Below are 20,334 nucleotides of genomic sequence, written 5' to 3'. Positions count from 1 at the left end.
GGAGCAAGATCCAGAGTTGCACACACCCTCCACATGAGTCTGAAATCAGCCACCCACACCTATACTCACGTGTCCAACCTCTCTCCTAGCCACATATACCTGTGTCCAGCCATCTCATTGCCATTTTAGGATTCTTAAACATATTAACATCATGTTAGCAAGCTGAGTTCAAGGTAATGTAGGTTTGTGTACTGCATTTCCATTTATGCTTCATTCTAGGTCAGCACAGTTGATGGAAACTTTATTGATGACTTCAGCAAGCACAAAGCCATGCTTTTAATGCACAGCAAAACCCCTGTCACAAAGAGTACAGGTTTCTGTTTCACTTAAATCAGAGCACACTGAGTATGCTTAGTAAATATCAAAAGTGGACTCTAGTCACAGAGTTTGAGAGAAACTCAGATCTACAGCTAACCTGTAAGTGTTCAAGGAACAGATCCTCTTTCATTAACACTGTGTAGAGTTTAATACATAAAGAGCTGGAACCTTGAGGATATTTTCTTACTAACATGTCATCATCAGTTTCAAAGGCAGAATGGTCAATCTATTTTGCTTTGGTTTAAAAACTACCATGATGAAGTTGACAAGAGAGAGATCTAAATACATTCCTCAGGTGAAACTCAATCAATGTCTTCATTTGCTACCATATTTTGGAAGAAGTTCTACATTCCCTCTATTCTGCTTAGAATTAATTGCCATTATCTTCATTTGCTGTTTCAGTCTCCCATGGATTATCTTCTCTAAGTGATTTGCATACTACCCTTTTCATCTCCCATCCACTGCTCCTCAACTGCTAAGGACACCAATCATTGCATCATCTTCTGGTCTCTTCTCTTCTAGTGACTCCACAAAGATGTTACTCTTGAAAACACCTTGAGTATTATGTACCAGAAAGGAAAAAACATTCATCACTGGACTCTTAACAGTACAGAGTAAATGACTGGGATACCAGTGTGTGCTTCACTACAAAAAATCCCAACAACTGACCTGAGCTTTTGCATAGCTGCCTGGTTCCAAAGTGCTCCCTCACAACAGCCCTAATACTCAGACTCTCTTTTGCGTAACTAGTGTGCAGAACTAAGGATTGTTTTGCAAGAATTTGAATGAATCTGTGATCTCTTTCTTTTTGTTTTGTTCTTTTGTTGAGGGTTTTTTGGTTATTCTCCCCATTCCCCCCCCCCAGCTTCCATCATTTGTTTTTCCATTTAGACATTACAAGACAAGGACTTTGGATATGCTAAATCTCTGTACTGCACACAAAATAACACACCTTCCCCCTAACAGCTGGCCAGAACAGCCATCAGTTACTGCTTTACTTCAGCCCAAGAAGCAACAGCTCTCTCCCACACAGATTTGCCTACTCTCTTGTTCACAGAGAAAGCCATTTACTCATAATAATTCTTTCACACAGACACCTGGTCTAATAGGTAATGCATCCTGGCAGCTTATGTTTGCAAGGACATTCAATAAGTACGAATAAAGAATGAAAATTGCAGGCCTTCTTAGGTTACCCCCCAGGATGAGCTAAGTCTTGGCTGTCAGAAATATTTCCCGTGCCAGAATTTCATAGTGATATTTATTTTTACCAGACATTTTAGACTTTCTTGTTTGGCATGAGAGATCCTGCAAACTCTGCCAGAAAGGGCTGTTTTTCTTCTCTGCATCATTAGTGGGGCAGCATTCCAGCACAGAAGGGTCACTTGCTTGGTACTTAAGTACTTTTAAAGATGTTGTCCTTTCCTTTCTAACAAGATAATGGGAACAAAACCTGAAGGAGAGTCTTTCAACAGTTTGCTGTTACCTAAAAGGCCAACTTTGCTTGCTAACATTGGGATCCAAACGAATCAGAATTTGGTCAGTGCATTTAATATGTGCCAGGAATCCATCATACAACTTAGAGCTACCCTTGATTTTAAAATGAAGATGTGGCCTCCTTAAGCCACAGGACCTGTCATAATGATATTCCCTCATCTGATAAGCAGATTACCCCAAATTTAGAAGTGTGCCTTCTAAATTCTACAGAGTAGATTCTTCTAAAGAGTAGATGAACATTTTGTATTTAAAATACAAGGATCTGGAAGCTTGATTAGACCTAAATTCTCAGGTGAACATAAAATTCATCAATCTAGAGAGATCTGGAAATTAGATCAGATCTCTACTTTCTTGCTGTCCAACATTTCAAGGAGAAAATCTCATCAATCCAGATTGAAATGCAGCTAAACTAGTAAATAAAACAGAAACTACAAATGCACAATGTTCACAGCACAACTTCCTGCATACTTATGACATCTTAACAGTTAAGTGTATTCTTAAGACTTACTTACAGGTACAATTGCACATGCTAAATTTAAGCCCTTTAATGGTACAAATGCTGGCTATTTAAGAGAGCTGCTGTTGTCATCATGTTCTATCACTAGCTGGAAAACAAAGAGTTATTTACAGATTTCAACTTGTGGTAGATGTTAGGAATGATAAAAACTTTGTTAATCTTATATCTCTAGAGTCCCTTGATCTTAAAGAACGATGTTAGTCCTACCAGTTTGTCCAGACTTAACCTGAAGAGTTAAACTAGTATTAATACTGCATTATTAGAGAAAAATGATTCATTTACTTGTGCAAAACCACTGTGCTGCATGTGGACCAGATAAATAGTTCATTCAGATGAGAAGACTCAGATTAGGACAAACACTGAAAGTACTGGATCTTTCTCTGTAAGTGTCTCCTGAGAAATCAACAACACGAAAACACAGATTCCATCACATAATTTCATTGTGATTTTGGCTGACCTCTTTATTTTAGATAATCTTATTTTTAGTGCATGTGTTTAGAGAGTTTGGTCACAATTCATAAAAATAATTATTAAATCAGGAACTTAATGGGAGGTTTTTATGGGTTTGCAACTGACTCATAAATGAATCATCCAGCTTCAGTGCCATTGATTTTTATAACATCTTGCATAATAGAATCCTAATTGCACTTATAAGATTTCTAATACTTTACATAAATAATAGCACATGAAGCTTTTATTCTCCATTTTTTTCAGATCCTTCCTCAAAAACTTATCTCTGCTCTGGTGCCCAAAATAACAGATTATCAGTAAAGACTGACAGTTGTTTAGGTCAATGTTTTTCTCCTCTCAGTACAATTTGGTTTTTGTGTGTGTTACGATAAAACACGTTTTGTTATTGAACTTGCAACTGTATTATTATGCACTAAGTAAAGCTCAGTTGGCAAATGTGTGGGAATCCTCAAACAATACAAAGTAACATCAAACCAGCAAAAGCAAAGTCTTGCACAAGACAGGTTCTTAGCTAACTGTTTTAGAACAGGACAAGGCTTCTGACACCAAAGGATGAACAAGGGCTAGAGACAGTTTCCCCGTGTTTGTGTGAAAGTGGCTTACATTAATTTCACAGAAGTCAGATGGAACAGGCCTGAAGACTGCCCATGGTCTAGTTCTTTGTACATTTTAGTTGTAATGTGTAAAGCAATAGTACTTCCAGCTGTCACCTGAACAACGAAAAATAGAAAAGTTAACTTTCTTCCAGTATGTCAAGGCTTTATTATAACTACTTTAACAATAATTGTTAAAATTCTAAGGAAATAAAATATTTCATTCCAAGACAAAGTAATAGAAGCCAGACAAAATGACTCAGTCTGCTTAAAACAAGGCATTTCCTCTGGAATTTGTTGCTTGATATTTGGTCCTGTTTATTATTCTATATAATACTCTCTCTGAAAGAGGAGCTGTTTGTCAGGAGAACTTTGGCTAATAAAAGCAAAATATTTCAGCTCAACAATGATAGTATCGTTTAGGAAGGTGAATATAAAACCAGCAAAGAGTAAGCTAAGCAATTAACATAGTGAGGGAAAGTATGTGGGAATGGAGGAAAACAGAAATCTGATTTAAGCCAAATTAGTGAGAAACACCTATAAAACTGTCATAGGAAGGAATTTTGCAGTCCATGCATGGTAACACAATAAGGGCATTTTCTTTCATGGCATAGTTTAAGTCATACCACTGACTATTTTCAAACTTGTGCTCACATGGACTTTCATGTAAGTAAATTAGCTCAATTTACCCAAAGGTATGATTTCTGAAAGACTACTTAAACCACACTTTTAACTGAATTAAGCTAAATCAAATTAAGGTCACTTAAAATCTGAAAGAGGGTGTGCACAAGATGTACCCATGCAATTCAACTGATCCTTCCTGAAATACTGATTTAGATACCCAAATGTCCACGGTAGACAAAATTCAGCAATTTTAGTTAAGAGATGCAAGTATCACCAAGATTCCCAGGGTAAACGGTGACCCTAAAGTGTCCTCCCATAGTTTTGCCCTAAAGTAAGACCTGCACTTCTGATAATTTACCAAGGGTTTGTTACAGAGAAAAATGCTTTTTTTCATTATTTCAGCTGGGTGCAAAAGAACATTAAATCCCTGATAGATTTGCCCCTCTTGAGGCAGCAGATGTTTTCCAGTGACCCAGGAAAGGCTTCCTAATTTGTTAAAATGCTCTAGTCTATGGATCTAAAATCAATATGGAAAAGAAAATTCAGTGCCTATGGTCAGGCTGGCAGCATTTCTCCCTTTTCAAGTCATGAGCATGAGAGAACAGGTGCTGCAGCTGATATATCACCTAATCGTAGCTCTGCCAAGCCCAGAAGAGAAATAATAGTAAACAGGGAAGTCTATAAATGGCTCCAGAAACAACATCTTGTTTTTATATAGTTTTCTTTGAGCTGTTAACAGTCAGGCGCCACTACTACTGAAACTTATCGTTATTAAAACCACAAATGGGCTCAGTGTCCAAAAGGATTCCCTTAGCTGGCTTAAAGGAAATAACAAAGTCCAACCCATAGAGAACACACAGGAACAAGAATAAAATAAATAAATGCCCACACAGAGAGATACTAGAATGTAATAGTTAAAATGGGACTTTAAAGGCCTCTTGCAAATGAGTGCTCCAGATACCGATCAAGGATAAACTGTGGTTTACGCAACAAAAAGAAACAGTGCCCAACCTGTAGAAGGCTCCCACCAGCTCAGCTGACCAACACTATGAGAGGGGAAAGCTTTTACATTTGGTTTTTGAACATCAGTGAAACAGCCTGGCTGAGGATAAAGGGCTTCTTGTGAAAACAAAGACCTTGAGCCTAGTTTTAAAAGCACAGGAACTGTGCTCCTGAACCAAATGATCACAGGGGGTCTATCAAATTCCCTTTCTCCTCTCCAACAGTGAGCTAGAACCAGATACCTCACTGAGAAGTGCCAGAAACCCTGAAATGAGCAGTTATGGAATAGACATCATGTTAGGAAAACTGTTTTCCAAAACCGCATTAGTCAGATGAGAGGCTTCACTGTGAACTGGGACAGTTCATATTCCTACAGATGCTGTGCTCTTTTTCCAATATGCTTTCATGTGTAACAACATAATCCTGTGCTTTCTCATACTGCTTGAAAGTATCCACTTCTTTTCTAAATTCAGCTAAATTCCTGGCCTCAAAAGTATGTTGTGTCCATGTATTCTACAATCTAATTGTATCTGTTATAAAAAATCCCCATCTTTAAATTTATAGCCTATGCCCAAACGTGCAAACAGCAAAACTGAATAAATAGGATGTTTTAATGAGCTTCACTTGTAATAAGCACAAATGATTTTAGGTAGCATCATTTTACATGTTATGTCTAGCCTCTTTAAACCAATCTTAATTTTTCCAGTCCTTCTTCACACTGGAGTATTTCATTGTCTGCTCCCTAAATAATTCTCTCTGCCCATCTTTGAAATATTTATATCTAAGCCATATCCTTTTAAAGACAAAGCAAGCCAAAGACAGTGGAATAGTCCAGGCTATTTACAGCACATAACCAGGGGGTTATGTACGGGTAAGTTATAACATCCTCTTCGGCCTTTTTAACTGTGGCTGTCCTTTAAGAATAGATTGAGCTGATCATAGTCATGCTCAGGTCTTTCCTACAGTGGAATAAGGGCAGGTTATATGTATGCACAAGTGGTTTATTTAATTGCCCCTCTTTGGCATTTGTCAGTAAAGGCACAGAGAGCTCTTCCAGTCCTTTCTTTAACTCCTGGGATTACATCCTGGGCTGGAATTTTTTCTAACAGTGATACAAGAAACTGTGAAGTAATCTGGAAATTGTAGCCCCATCAGGTTTTGGGGAACAGGAGCCTGCAGGGCTGCCTCCAGCCATGTGAAGGGCTCTGCTTCTCCGGCATCCCTGGGATAAGGACCATTCCCAGACAAGGTAAAAGAGAGCCTGTGGCTCGGGACTTTTCTGCTAGTTCTTACTTTCATGTGAAGGAAGATTCCTGATGCTCCTCATCTCCCTCTCCCGAGGACAAGAGTTGCAGAAAAGCAGGAGTGGTGTGGGTAGAACACAGCTGTAAAGGACCTTCCTGGTCTTGCTGTCCAGCCCCTGTTCTCTGGAATAAGAATGTTACACAAGTGTCCTTCATTAACTTACTACCACTCACCTTCAAATTACAGTCTTTCTTCCATAGCTGTAGTCCCAACCATCCCTAGCTTTAGGCCCTTTTTCATTTCCAACCTAGATCTCACCAGAATGACATTACACATGCAACTCCTTGTGCCATTTTGCCCGTTTGGCTTCACTAGCTCTTCTCCCTAAGGTGTCCCTTAGTCCCAGACCATGCTGTCCATTGCCCCTCCTCACAGTTAGGCCACTGTATTGCCCCTAGCCCCTTCTTCGAGGCCAGGGTTCCATATTGCCCATGGCCCCTTCCTCAAGGCCAGGCTGCCATGTCACCATGCACCCCCGGAGACCCTTCCTACAAGGTACCTCACAACCTTCCACCCTTGCCCGCAGCCCCTGACCTGTGCAGACTGCCCAGGCTACCGGGGTGAGGCCGCTGGCCCTCACTCAAGGGTGGTGAGGCACGGAGGGAACTAAGCCCGGGCTACGATGCGTGCCCGGGCGGTTTTGGGGGCGGAACTCTATCGGCGAGGGGGCGTGTTCCCAGCCGGGGCGAGCGGCCGAGCAGCGCCGGGAGCGTCGGGCGCCTTGGAAACGGGCGGAAGCGGGGAGGGAGCGGCAGCGGCGGCAGGAGGATGCTGAGCCCCGAGCGGCTCTCGCTGCCGGGGCCTGAGTACCTGGGTGAGGAGCGGTGCGGCGCGGCGAGGCGAGGCAGCCCCCCGAGGGCCCCGTCCCTTGGCTGTGCTGCGGCCCGGCATGTGGTGGGGTCGGGGGTGCCTGCGGCCTGGCTGCAGGCCCGTGGGGTGCCCCTCAGCTGCGCTGCGGCTGGCCGGGTCGGGCTGACTCCGTGTCTGCGTTCTCGGCTCCGGAGGGGGCAACACCGGGGGGTACAGGTCGGTGTTACAGAGCGCTGCTTCTCCGGGTGATCCCCTGAGGTGGCAGGGCTGCGGGGCCCTCTCGGGCACAGGGAGCACCCCGTGGTGACCGCCAAGGCAGCGCCGGTGTGAGGGTGGAGAGCCGCGGTCTCCTCCCCTGGCTCATCTGCACGGTGTGAGTAGTGGCAAGCAACGTCCAGCTGCTCTATGGCAGACTGTGACCTCATTTAGCCCGTTATCAACCTGCTTTGCTGACAGATCCATGTGAGAAACCTTATTTTATGCTCATTTCCCAGCACTGGAAAGAGTGCGCTTCTTATGTTGGGAGATGGTTTGAATGTCACCTTTTCCTCTGAAATAAGGCAATATTGATAATGTGTCCCACATAAAACGGAAATCTTCTAGTTTATGAAGCAGCCACTCTTTTACAGCCTGCATCCTTTTAAGTTGTATCTAACAGTCTGTGTTATTGCTTGATGTTCCAGGAAACTAAGGAACAAAGTGATTCAGTGTTAATATGTCAAATAGAAATAATTAGGATGGAATAAAGTCAATATGACTTCATTTAATTGCTAAAGAGGAGATGAATTACAAGTAGTAAGCATTTGGAATGTGTTCAAGACTATTTTTGAAGTGAAAATCTTCAGCCATTACTTTCTAGGCCTAAGAGGCTGTTTGGTAATAACCATTTCAAAGGTATCTATAGTTTACCATGGTTTTCATGTACAAGGATAGGTCAGAAATGGCATGGATTGTTTTGTGCTACTTGTTCCACGGTGATTTTGCCATCTCTTATAAGTCAAAATTGGCATAAGACTAGAGAAACATTGCTGGCTTCCAGTAAATGGAAAACTTGTCTTGCAGGGAGGAGGCTAAAAGAGCCTTGTTTGTTTTGCCTAGCAATAGTGTTAATGAGGAGGCATCTGACTTAGTTCAAAGCACATCATAGTGCTAAAGAAAGATAACTTATTAGCAAAGGAGTGATCTAATTTGTCTTAGAGTAGAATCTCTTTATGCTCTTGCTGCTAGGCTTCTGTTAGGGTATTTTGTGCCTACCTACATAACTGCAATGCTAGTCTGTGTTAAAGAAACTCAGGGCAGAAATAAGTGTTTAGTGCTCAGTTTGCGGTTTGTTTGGGGTGATCCTCAGGAGACTCACTTTACTGAAGTTCTTATTGCTGATTTCAGTTCTGGAGCTGGTTCAGGTATTTGAGAGCAGTATCACAGTGTGCCATGTAGATACACCCTTTGGTTTTGTACTAATGTATCACACTGCATCAGCATTTTCAACCTACACATTAGCAGACAGACTCGTAACTTTTCCAGAGTTGCTCTAGGCTGAAACTTGCAAAATGAGCCAATTTAGTTTTAGGTTCATTTTATTGTTTTTAATGAAATAGGCACTTCTACTTGTGTGAAACTTGTTGGTAAGGATTGAATCTCCCAAACAACTTAGGAAGCACACTAAAAATTGTTGAACTGTAAAAATAAACAGGTTTTCTGTTTCACATCTGAAGTTGAGAACTGAGACTTCTAAGAGATGTGTGAGTGTTGGGTGCAAGCAGCTGTATTGGTCTGCTTAAAGTAGGCCATTCTGATCTACAATTCCCTTTTCATTTTGTAAAACCTTTAAAATTATTCTAACACTGGGGTCAGAAAAAGACACACGTGTGAGTAGGTCAGATTGAGCCGTAACTTGTACAAGAGCCATTTCTATTGATCACTTAGTATGTCCTTCTCTTTAGATTGCAATATCTGTGGTCCATTAGAGGGGAAAATGTGTCCGGTACGTGATGGTGTCTTTATTAGCTCTAAATGTTACCAGTAACAATGGCTTTGTCTTAGTGAGATTTTGTAGCTTACCAAACTGCTCACATGTCCTACTGGATTGTGTATTAGCAGTAGGAAAGTGGTTAAAAATCAACCAACCAACCAACCTCCTCACCAAAACAACAACTCTCCTCCCCTCCAATAAATCCGCCTCTCCACACATTCTCGTAATCATAGAATCATAGCATCAGCCACGTTGGAAAAGACCTTTGAGATCATCAAGTCCAACCCAGGACTGCCAAGCCCACCATTAAACTTTGTTACTGAGGGAATAAGATGCTTTTAGGTTTTCTACATTAACCTGGCATTCTGAAATCACCATTCTTTGGATTTCTTCTGTTGCATGCCTCAAAGTCTCATCAGTGTAGTTGTGTGATGGGGGGTTATAAGCAATTGTAACAAGTTTCACTCTCTGCAACTTCATTCTGAAGTTGTGCTGCCCGAGGCTGCCACGTAAGGTATTCTCTGAGGCTCCCAGATCAGATGGCACCATCTTTCCTGACCTGCAATGTGCAATCTTCACCTAACCTCTTTTTTCCCGTTTCCTTTTTCAATATCAAAGCCAGGCCAATAAATAAAATAAGTGGCCAAAATAATATTCCATGCTACTTGCTACATTACTTTTTTCTTTTTCTATTTGAGATGATTCATCCACATCCAACTCTTCAACATCCCAGTTGTGAGTTAAAATAGAGGAAAACAGGGAGAAAATTAAGTATTTCCTTAAGATGAAAAATAATTGCAAAGCTTTGGTACAGCAGAGTTCTTGGAAAATAAAAATCGGGGCAGCACATCTCATGCCACAATGATTGTGAAGCTGGAAGTAGGTGAAAAGAGATGATTGATGCTCAGTGAATAGGAAAGGAGATGAGGTCTGTGGAGTTGGCAGAAAGGCTACAATGAAGATGTTGTAACAAGCAGGACATTTTAAACAGTATTTGCACTGAATAAACAACATTTAGTGTTTGGGGATAGTGATGAAAATGTGCTTCTCATTTGATGGATGAGACTGGAACTACAGTAGGCAAATGAGGTCTATTTGAGGCACTTTTCCATGCTTTCCTCATTATGGTTTAATAACTGGTGATTGCTCAGTTATTTATAGCAGGCAATGGAGCATTTAGTGTATTGTTCTGCTCATGCAGCTGTCTTGTGAAGCTTTACGTTGTGTGCCTTCCCCTCTTTCTTGTGGAGAAAAAGCAGTTGATTTTTATGATTTTCTGAACTTTATTTTTCTCTGGATTCTTCTCCCTTCTACTCCTCAAATCCAGGATGTGCTTTCTTTTCTTCCTTTGCCAATATAAGACGTGTAAGAACACAAATGCTCTGTTAGGAAAGTGCCTTATCTGTAAAGCATGGGGCTATTAAGTGCCAGAAACATGGTCATGTTTCCTCATCTTTCTCATAAGAGGTCTCAGGCTTCATGATTAGAAGGAACGTTCGTGGTATTGGTGCTTTTACAAAACTGAGTAGCTCCCAGCAGAGAACTTCAGTTGGTCTTGGTCAGCCTTGTCTGGAAAGACCTTACAGCAGCTTCCAGTACCTAAAGGAAGTCCACAGAAAATCTGGAGGTGTTCTTTTTACAAGGGCATGTAGTCATAGGACAAAGGGGAATGGCTTTAAACTAATTAGGTTAGATATTAGTAAGAAGTTCTTCCCTGTGAGGGTGCTGAGGTGCTGGCACAGGGTGCCCAGAGAAGCTGTGGCTGCCCCATCCCTGGCAGTGTTCAAGGCCAGGCTGGACACAGGGGCTTGGAGCAGCCTTCTCTAGTGGAAGGTGTCCCTGCCCCTGTGGCAGGGGATTGGAACTGGATGCACTTTGAGCTCCTTTCCAACCCATACCATTCTATGATTTTATGATGTTCTATACAGACTTTGCAGATACTGAGGCTTTACTCTTCTTCTGAGCAACCTTAAGAAATACTGAGTTGGAGAATCCAAGTGCAATCGTTTTAACAGCATAATCAGTGTATAGGTTGCTTTGTTATCCTGACATCTCAGCTGACAGTCTCCTGTTAGTCAGATGCTTTATGAGCACCAGTGAGGCACTCTGGCTGAGATAGTCTGGTCTTACAAAGAGAAGACCAAGACTTTTATTTATGTATTTTTAATTATTCCTTGCTCTGTTGTTTACATAGGGGGACTATAATGTGAAAGATGAATGACATCCCCACTGATGTGTAAGAGTTTGCTTGTCGAAATGTCAGTTAAGTTTGAATCTCCTTAGATTCAGTCTTGAACTTTCTCCAGAAGATGGAGGTTTTATCCCTAAAGCTGCTGTAGGACTACAAGACTTCTGCCTTAACTACAAAAGTAACAGGTGAAATCCAAGAGAAATCTTGAGAATAGAGAGTTCTCATTTGAGTATGAAAGAGTGAATGTACAAAACACAGTATAGTTATGCTGTGTGGCCACTTGGCAGTGTGTTCCTGAGGACCAGGACATTTCATAGAAACATAGAATTACTTGGGTTGGAAAGGACCTTAAGATTCAACCCCCTGCCACGGGCAGGGAGGACATCTCACACTAAACCATGCCACTCAAGGCTCTGTCCAACCTGGCCTTGAACACTGCCAGGGATGGAGCATTTACCACTTCTTTGGGCAACCTGTTCCAGTGCCTCACCACCCTTACAGTAAAGAACTTCTTCCTTATATCCAATCTAAACTTCCCCTGATTAAATTTGAACCTATTACCCCTTGTCCTATCACTACAGTCCCTAGTGAAGAGTCCCTCTCCAGCACCCTTGTAGCCCCCTTCAGATACTGGAAGGCTGCTATGAGGTCTCCACGCAGCCTTCTCTTCTCCAGGCTGAACAACCCCAACTTTCCCAGCCTATCTTCATACGGGAGGTGCTTCATCCCCTGATCATCCTCGTGGCCTCCTCTGGACTTGTTCCAGCAGCTCCGTGTCCTTTTTATGTTGAGGACATATGTCTCACATCATAGCGTTATCTCTGGTGTCTCAATGTCTGCTTTTACTTCATCACGTGTGCTGTCCTTCAAAAACAAAGTAATTCTGAGAGTTAACAGGATCTTACACTTTGAAGATGTGCAAAGCTGGAAGGAACTACAGCTCTGCAGTGCTTTAGCTTTGAGGTCGCTTGTTTTGTTCATATACTTCTCTTGCTCAGGCCATTCCTTAGTGATATCTGAAGAGATAAAATCCCTTATGATATCTGAAAAGATTAAAAAGAGCATCCTGAAAGACCATTAATGCTGTAAAAACTTCCAGTTTTTACAGACTGTATCCTTACTAAGTCCTTCCTACATCTTTATTATTTCAGTAATATTTGCATGAAATCCATTTTGTCTTACCATAGAAGTGTCCTTCCAGTGTGGGTCATACAGTAGCATCCTTATTTAAGCTCCATTTTAGGATAAATTCTGAAAAGGTGTTTAGTTTTTACTTTATGCTCTCAGAGATTAAAAAATGCCAGAAATACTCCATATACATTACAGTTTGTTATGCTTTTTAACTTCTGATAACTGAAATGAATTGATGTAGATTGCATCAAATAGTGTATCTTTCTGACACTTCAGTTGCGAAGGCAAAGAAGTAATAAAAGCTGGTTGTTTTATCCAGGAATTCCCACTCATGGTTTTTCAACATACTCAGTTATGCTGGGAACAAACCAGCCATAAAATCAAAAGCCCTCTTATGTGCATACAGTACAAATTGTTTTGGTAGACGACTCATGTTCCAGAAGAAGTCATTTCTTGGGTAGAGTTGAGCAATAATGTAGCTGGCTGATTTGATAAGTAAGGACTTACCTCTGCTGTAGGGCTCTTCTGCTGCTTTTTTAAACAAGGTATGTGATGTGTGTTTTAGTATCTGATACCAATTTATTCCAGTCATACTCTTTCTTCAGGTTGTTTGGCACAATTTTTCTTTTGCAGCATTTGCTGCTATTTTTATTGCATCTTCTGGCCATCCCATGTTTGCTGTTCATTTCAAGTATTTCAGGCAGCATCACTTCTTAGTAAGTGTGCTGGTGTACTGATCTTCAATTTTTCCTCTCTGCCTTTAGAAAATGCAAACTTATTGGGAAGAGGAACTTCTTATCAACGTAGCATTTGGAAGATGTATCTCAGTGGTAAACTGGGAAACTAATACACAAAACCAATATGGTTAATGGGATTGTGTTGCTAATACATGCTGAAGTAGGTACACATGCCACAGTACTATTTGTGTCAGTTACTTCTAAAGGCTTAATCTTCTCTGTTCCTGAACACTGCTGATGATAAAAATATAGTCGATGAGAAACTTAACATGAGCCAGCAGTGTGTGCTTGCAGCACAGAAAGCCAACCGTATCCTGGGCAGCATCAAAAGGAGCGTGACCAGCAGGTCAAAGGAGGTGATCCTGCCCCTCTACTCTGCTCTCGTGAGACCTCACTTGGAGTATTGTGTGCAGTTCTGGTGTCCTCAACATAAAAAAGACATGGAACTGTTGGAACAAGTCCAGAGGAAGCCACGAGGATGATCAGGGGCTGGAGCATCTCCTGTATGGAGACAGGCTGAGAAAGATGGGGCTGTTCACCCTGGAGAAGAGAAGGCTGTGTGGAGACCCCATAGCAGTCTTGCAGTATCTGAAGGGGGCCTATAGGGATGCTGGGGAGGGACTCTTCATTAGGGACTGTAGTGACAGTCCTATGAATCAGATTGTTTGCTCTCAAAAGAAGGTTGAAACAGGTCATTCTGTGGCTTATAAAAGGACTATTTTTACTATTTTAAATACACATGCAAAAACATTTGGTGCAGTTATGGCTAAATGGAGTAAATTCTGATTGTCTAATCTGTTGTATTGAAGTCCATAGAGATTGTGGTTTGACTGTAGGTGTAATCCTCGTTTTGCCTTTTCCTTGTAAGCTGGAGATTTATATGACTTAGTCTGGCCATGCCTAAATTGATCAGCCCTTGTTATCCCTTGATTTGGTTCTAAGCCAAAAGTGCATTCATTGCGAAATTCACTTCAAACATTGGGCATGTGGATGATCATAGGATGTGAGCGTGTGAATGTGGTGTAATACCATCAGAGACCATTCTCCCGAGTGCTGCTGTAGCAGCTTTGGAGGAGCTGTACTGTCCATGTTGCTACTTATTGGACAGAGGCTCTAAGTAACGTCACTGCTCATGGTTTAGTGATAAGAAGTAAGGTATTCTGTGCAAAGGTATCTGCTTAACGTCAGGTCATGGGCTGCCCCAAGACGACTCTCAACTTCGTCAGATCCTCCTTGAAAGCTGCCTAGTAGTTCTTAAATCTGACAGCAAAGAGTAGCACTTGTCAAATGATTGTGGCAGGAACACTTACTGCTTGGGATAGCTGCATGGGTTTTCATGGAAGAGTTTAGCAAATATGGGTTGCTTTGGAAAGTGTTGTGTAAGTAGGAGGGAGAGCCTTTGTTGCAATAAGCTGTAAACAAATAAATGCTGAGGATGATAATATATTGTAATACCTCCTGAGTGGAAGCTGCAGTATACTGGAGTTGTATTAGGAAGAAAATAGAGACAGCAAGCTGTAATAGCACGGTATTTGGACTTTACGTTCTGTTTTGGACTTGCTGCCTCATTGCAAAGTAAGCCTCAAAAATACGAACAGCATGTGTTCCAATACACCAGGATCTCCCTGAATTTTCAAAACCAGCTCATTTATTTTGCACAGGACTCCACAGATTTTTAACTCTGCTTGCATAAATAGTTAATGTTCCAGTGTTTGTTATGGAAAGCCCATTTGTGTAAATTATGGAACTCCTGTTTTTGCTATAACCAGACTCCTGGCACTTTATTTTGCCTCTCTGGCCTGCTAGAACCTGCCTGCAAATTAGGTTTGATTCTATGGCTTTTCTGTGTAGGGTAGAGTTGGTTGGGTTATACAACATACTACTTGTACCATCCCATGGAACTGGGCAGCCAGTGAACGGGAAGCCAGAGCTGGAGTTTGGTTTGGCAGCATGAACTGTGCTACCTGGAAAACAGCAGCCAAAGAGCTGAAGAGAGACACTTCTCAAAGAGACTGCAAGTGCTATTCCCTTCAGCTTCTCTGCTCACCAGTTTCTCTCTCCCACAGCTCTACCTACCTTCTTGGAAATAGAGTGGTTCTTTGCCAGCATCCTTAGGCCACGCAACAAAAAGCTTAACAGAAATACCCTTTTACCAATGACTGTATTCAACAGTGACCATCTATATTTGCATCCATTTTTAAGTGTGACAGAAACGTCTGAAATTCTATGTTGAAAGTGAATTCATTCTCCAGGAGCATACTCAAAGGTGTTTGTTACAGAGGTCAGCCACATCATGCTGTGTAGCACTGTGGGACCATGCCTGTCTATTCCCATAAGCTTTTAGGGGAGGGTTTAATGACTCTAAAGAAGGGGCTATGCTATGAAAGGAGTATATGCTTCCCCACAAGGGTCTGAGAATGGGTTTGCAGGCTGAGAGGAGTGGAAGTCTGTTTTCTAGTACCATTTCTTGGCTTAATCTGGTACCGTTGACAGCTCAAGAGGGGCCTGGTGAGACAGTTTCTGAGGGCACGAGGGGCTGTGTGATGAAGAGGGGGAAAGGATGGGCTGAAATCAAGTTCCCCAGTTGCTGTTATCTGGAGCCTGAGCCTGAGCTGCACGACTCATTCCCCCCTCAGGGGACACAGGTGCGCAGAGCTATTTTTCTTTAATCACTCACATAAATTAAAGTTATTCCTTTGCATTAAAATAATTAAATAAAGCTACGCCCTGCATCTTTTAGTGCCAGATAATATCTTTGAACCTTTGGCTCACCATTTTGCTATCAGCTGCAAGGTATTTTCCAGGGTGTGCTTAACCAATTTTACCATTGTCCTGAAATGTGTTCTAGGCAGAGAAATCCCCTGATAGCAATCAATATTCATACATACTTTTAATCACTGTATCCACTGGGAATAATCATTTCCAGGTCTCTCTTGAAGTCCACCTGCCCCACACTAAGATGAAAGGGACTTCCATGATGTGAATGAAGTGGCACAGGCTTGATGCTTAGCAGGATATTAAGCACAAATTAAACTGGTTTGAAGAATATTGATGTGGGTCTGAGGTTGGCCAGTTGCTGGTGAGGGGATGATGCTGCCAAGTCTGGAACAGATTGGCAAGGTGCAAGATCAGCCCTTGCTTTTCCTATACCCCCTAAGGGTTTTCTCTTGCTCTTTTTAGGACACGACACTACTTGCAAAGGTGCAGTAGCATACGTGTTTAGGATGGAGGTGTGTGCTTTGGGAACAGGGTTTGTGTGCTTTCCAGGTTAGGAATGATTTTCCTGGGTTCGTTGTGACTTGTCTTCTGATTGTTGAACTTGTAGAGTTGGAAGCTCTTCTGCTTGGTAGCTGGCGCATCACCCCAGACTCAGCTCTTTGTTGCTTCAACTTGGTTTCTAGCCAAAAACATCAAAGGGGCTGAGTGGCAAATCTCTGCTGCTTCCTCCCTGGCAAGTGCTTCATTTGTAGAGAGTCTGCCTCCTGTAGAAGCAGCAAAATTGTTTGTGTTGTACCAAACTATCTTTACTCAGGAGTGTTACAAGTGAGTGGCATTCTGTGGTTGGCATTGGATTACTGGCAGATCCACCGCTTCTGAAATTTCCTGATGTTTGGTTTATGCAGTTATTTGAGACCGTTGAGCAATATAAATCTCTCTTGACATTAAGACATGTTCTCCACCTGCCATTCCAAGGACATTCACTGGTGCTTGTATGAAAACAGATGTGCTTATATTTGCACCTTTAGGAAAAAGAAACTTTGCAGAGGAACCTTAGAGCTACTTGGCTTTAGTATGGAGGGAAGGGCAGGGAACACCCACAGGTCTGCAAGAGCTCCATCGATATGGCATTGGCAATCTGTATAGGAAAGATGGCAGTGACTCAGAACAGAGATCAAGAACTCCTCTTGAGTAAGCATTTTCCAGTGAGGCAGCCTCACAACTCCTCCTATTTTTCCTTCTCTTCCAGAATCTCAGGGGTTTTTAAAAGAGGATCAGTATTGTTAATGACTAACTCTGTGTGGCCAGGAAAGAAAACAGGATTTAGGTCAGGAATTTGACTATCAGTGTCTAGGAGAGTGAAACCTCTGCTCTAATTGAGGGAGTAAATGCTTGTTGGCTTGTTGTGTAAGGCACACAACTAGGCTGCGCTCTCTCTGGGTTTTGCAGGCCCCTTATATTCTAACTTCTGTCTCTTACTGTCTTTTATTTGTAGCTCAAAGACATGTCCTCACGTACATGGAGGATGCAGTGAGCCAGCTGCTGGAGAACAGAGAAGATATTAGCCAGTATGGCATTGCCAGGTTCTTCACTGAATAGTAAGTACATCAGGACACTGCCAATAGGGCCAGCCTGAGGGGAGCTTTTGGAAACAGTCAGGGTACGTGGGGAATGGAGCTGGACACATGCTGACTATGTTGCGAATGCTGGATTTCATTGGGTTAGCCAAGGGCTCCCTGGGCATGTTTCGGAAATGTGCATGAGTTTCATACAGTTCAGTACCTCTTCTGTTACAAACATTCATGTGGAGCAGTCACTTTGGGCAACAGAGCTTTTTAAAGCATATAAACCCTCTAAATTCTGCTTGCCATGATCAGGGCTGTTAGTATCAAAAGCAGAGACTGCTTCTGATTTCAGCAGCACTCATTCTTCCTGTTTCTGAGTATGAATTTGAACTGTTTTGTCTCCTTGTGTGGTTGTTGTCCTGTTGAACAAGATGGTGAAAGACTCTTTTAGGAAAAAGCTATGGGCTGGTCTTCCTTGTTGTTGATGTTGACATAGCCAATTGCTGTATGTTTTGCCAACCTGATGATGTCTTGCACAATGTCTAAAACTCTTCCAGACAGCTTCATTAAAAGTCTGTTGGTAATGCATGTGGTTGTATGTTTCTGACTTTGATGCCCATTTGCAAATCTTTCCTTGTTTGCTTCCTTTCCTGTTATCTTTTTCTGAGGCAAATCAACATGCAGAGTATTTCACAATAGTCTTTGTACTGCAGAGTAGTAGAGTAGTACTACTGCAGTAGTACAGAAGTACTACAGAGGATTTCAAAGCACAGGAGTAGGTTTCTTTCTCAGTTGACCACAGTTTTAAGGTGTTTTTGTGGATTTTGTTTTGCCTTTTTTCTTACATCAGTGTCCTAATCTCCAAATGAGGCCTAAGTTGCTGCTTTGACTGATTGGACAACTTGCATTATATTTTTTGCCCTGTGCACATTCTCAACTTCAACAGCTGAGATTCTCACTGGTGAATGCGTAACTAAGATAAATACTGCAGCAAGTCTGGGGGGAAATGCTTAAAGCTTTTTTTTCTGTTCTGTTTTTTTTTTTTAGTTAGGGTAACAAACAGTTTAGGAGTAATGTGGTTTGACCATCTTGGTAGAAGATGGTAAGACACAAGGCCATGCTGCTACAAGAAGAGATCTTTTGGGTAGATGGCATTGTAACAAGAAAAGAGGATTTGTTGGTAGTGTGTTATTTCTTTTCCTCAATAAGGTACTTCCAAATGGCACTGGGTGAGAGTCATCCATGTGGCAAAATCTGGAAGGCTCATGTGAAACAGTGTAAAAGCGATTTTACTACAAGAATCAGCTAGTCAATGCTGTTTAGTTTTACTGTTAATTTTTCTCTATAGTAACTAGAATGAATACTGACTTTGAAAGACCTCAGAAACACTTCATATTCCATGGATTTTATAAGGAAATTTATATTTTTTGTTGTTTATAAAATAGTTTAAACTACCAAAATGCATTTCCTCTTTGTAGATTACCAAAGTTAAAATAATGCATAGTATCAGGAGTTCAGTGTATTAGTATGAGACCAATGAACAGTGTACTTCCGTGTTCTGAGCAAGTTGCAGTGGTCACTGTTAAGTGAGGGTTGCAGAGAGTTAATGACTGACAGTAGGCATTTGGGACAAATGAAGGTATAACCTGTGCGTTTGATGTGATTGGGAATCATGATACTCCATCTGGTATAGGTGAGTTTCCACAGAAAGTAATACTGACATTAGTCATCTGAGCAAATAGTCAGTAAACAAGAGCTTAAGAAAGATAAAGAGCATGACTACAGTGACCTCCACCCACCAACAGGATTTCTTTGGCAGAGTTAAAGGCAAAGTAGCTCTGAAATACCCTGTTGAAATCATCATTCAGGCATCTCTCAAGATCAGGTTTGGTTTGCACCTGCTTTCAAGCTGACACCTCAGGGCCTTTTCTAAACTTCTGACCATATATACTTAAAAAAAAATCAAACAGTGAGCAAGAGGTCTTCCACACTGTGAAACTCTTAAACAAAGAAGACAGGCTGAGAAAGTTGGGGCTATTCAACCTGGAGAAGAGAAGGCTGCGTGGAGACCTCATAGCAGCCTTCCAGTGTCTGAAAGATGCTTATAAGGATGCTGGAGAGGGACTCTTCATCAGGGACTGTAGTGACAGGACAAGGGGTGATGGGTTTAAACTTAAACAGCAGAAGTGCAGATTAGATATAAGGAAGAAGTTCTTGACTGTGAGGGTGCTGAGGCACTGGCACAGGTTGCCCAAAGAAGTGGTGAATGCTCCACCCCTGGCAGTGTTCAAGTCCAGGTTGGACAGAGCTTTGGATGACATGGTTTAGTGTGAGATGTCCCTGCCCATGGCAGGGGGGCTGGAACTGGATGATCTTAAGGTCCTTTCCAACCAAAACCATTCTATGATTCTATGAAAGAATTCCACATTTCAGATCTTAAAGTGGAGAATAAATTATCCAATTAAGGCAGTAAGTGTGTACATAGACTCAGAATAGGAAGTTTCCTACTATAAAAGTGTCATATATTCTGGCTGCCAGGGCTCCTCACTGTCCAGTTCTGTTCATCCACAGAACTGTCAACATTTGTTCAGGCTATGCTTTGAAGGTTGCACTGCTCTGCCAAGCAATAAGCTTGATCCTGATTTTTATCTTTAGTCTCAGTATCCTTGAGAGATTCCAGGTTTGTGTGCACTCCCCCAGCGTTTCCCTTGTTTCAAGTTCTAAGTGAGAAGATTGGCTTTTGCAGATTTTTGAAGTATGCTGCAATTGTTTGTAGTGAAGGGACTTGGTATTAGGTTGCCCAGTAACTTTTCAGATATAGTGAAGTTAGTGTGCCAAGGACAGGTATTGGATGTTTTCCAAACTCTTCTCAGAGGGCACACTTCT

The 20,334-nt window shown here is 41.8% G+C and overlaps 1 protein-coding gene and 1 long non-coding RNA gene across 2 annotated transcripts in view; one reads left to right on the top strand and one right to left on the bottom strand.

Annotated features, from left to right (window-relative positions):
- Positions 1–1,556: 1,556 nt before the first annotated feature.
- On the bottom strand, positions 1,557–6,695 carry LOC133207029 (uncharacterized). The gene is made up of 3 exons (XR_009723926.1): positions 6,498–6,695; positions 3,404–3,510; positions 1,557–1,744 (listed from the first exon to the last, which is right to left on the bottom strand). It is a non-coding gene; the product is annotated as an uncharacterized LOC133207029 (long non-coding RNA).
- Positions 6,696–6,939: 244 nt separating this feature from the next.
- The window catches only part of CSTPP1 (centriolar satellite-associated tubulin polyglutamylase complex regulator 1), an 85,208-nt gene continuing 71,813 nt past the window's right edge, over positions 6,940–20,334 (top strand). The window contains exons 1-2 of the mRNA XM_061343528.1: positions 6,940–7,138; positions 17,379–17,481. Coding sequence (XP_061199512.1) covers positions 7,093–7,138; positions 17,379–17,481 — 149 coding nt within the window. The 5' untranslated portion in view covers positions 6,940–7,092. The remainder of the gene's footprint in view (positions 7,139–17,378; positions 17,482–20,334) is intronic.

This window comes from Neopsephotus bourkii, unplaced genomic scaffold (assembly GCF_033783945.1).
Source record: "Neopsephotus bourkii isolate Nb327-2 ecotype Australia unplaced genomic scaffold, CSIRO-AGI_Nbou_v1 NB_1825, whole genome shotgun sequence".
Taxonomy (NCBI): domain Eukaryota; kingdom Metazoa; phylum Chordata; class Aves; order Psittaciformes; family Psittacidae; genus Neopsephotus; species Neopsephotus bourkii.
Note: the sequence above shows the minus strand (reverse complement) of the source record. Positions and strands in the feature narration are given on the sequence as shown.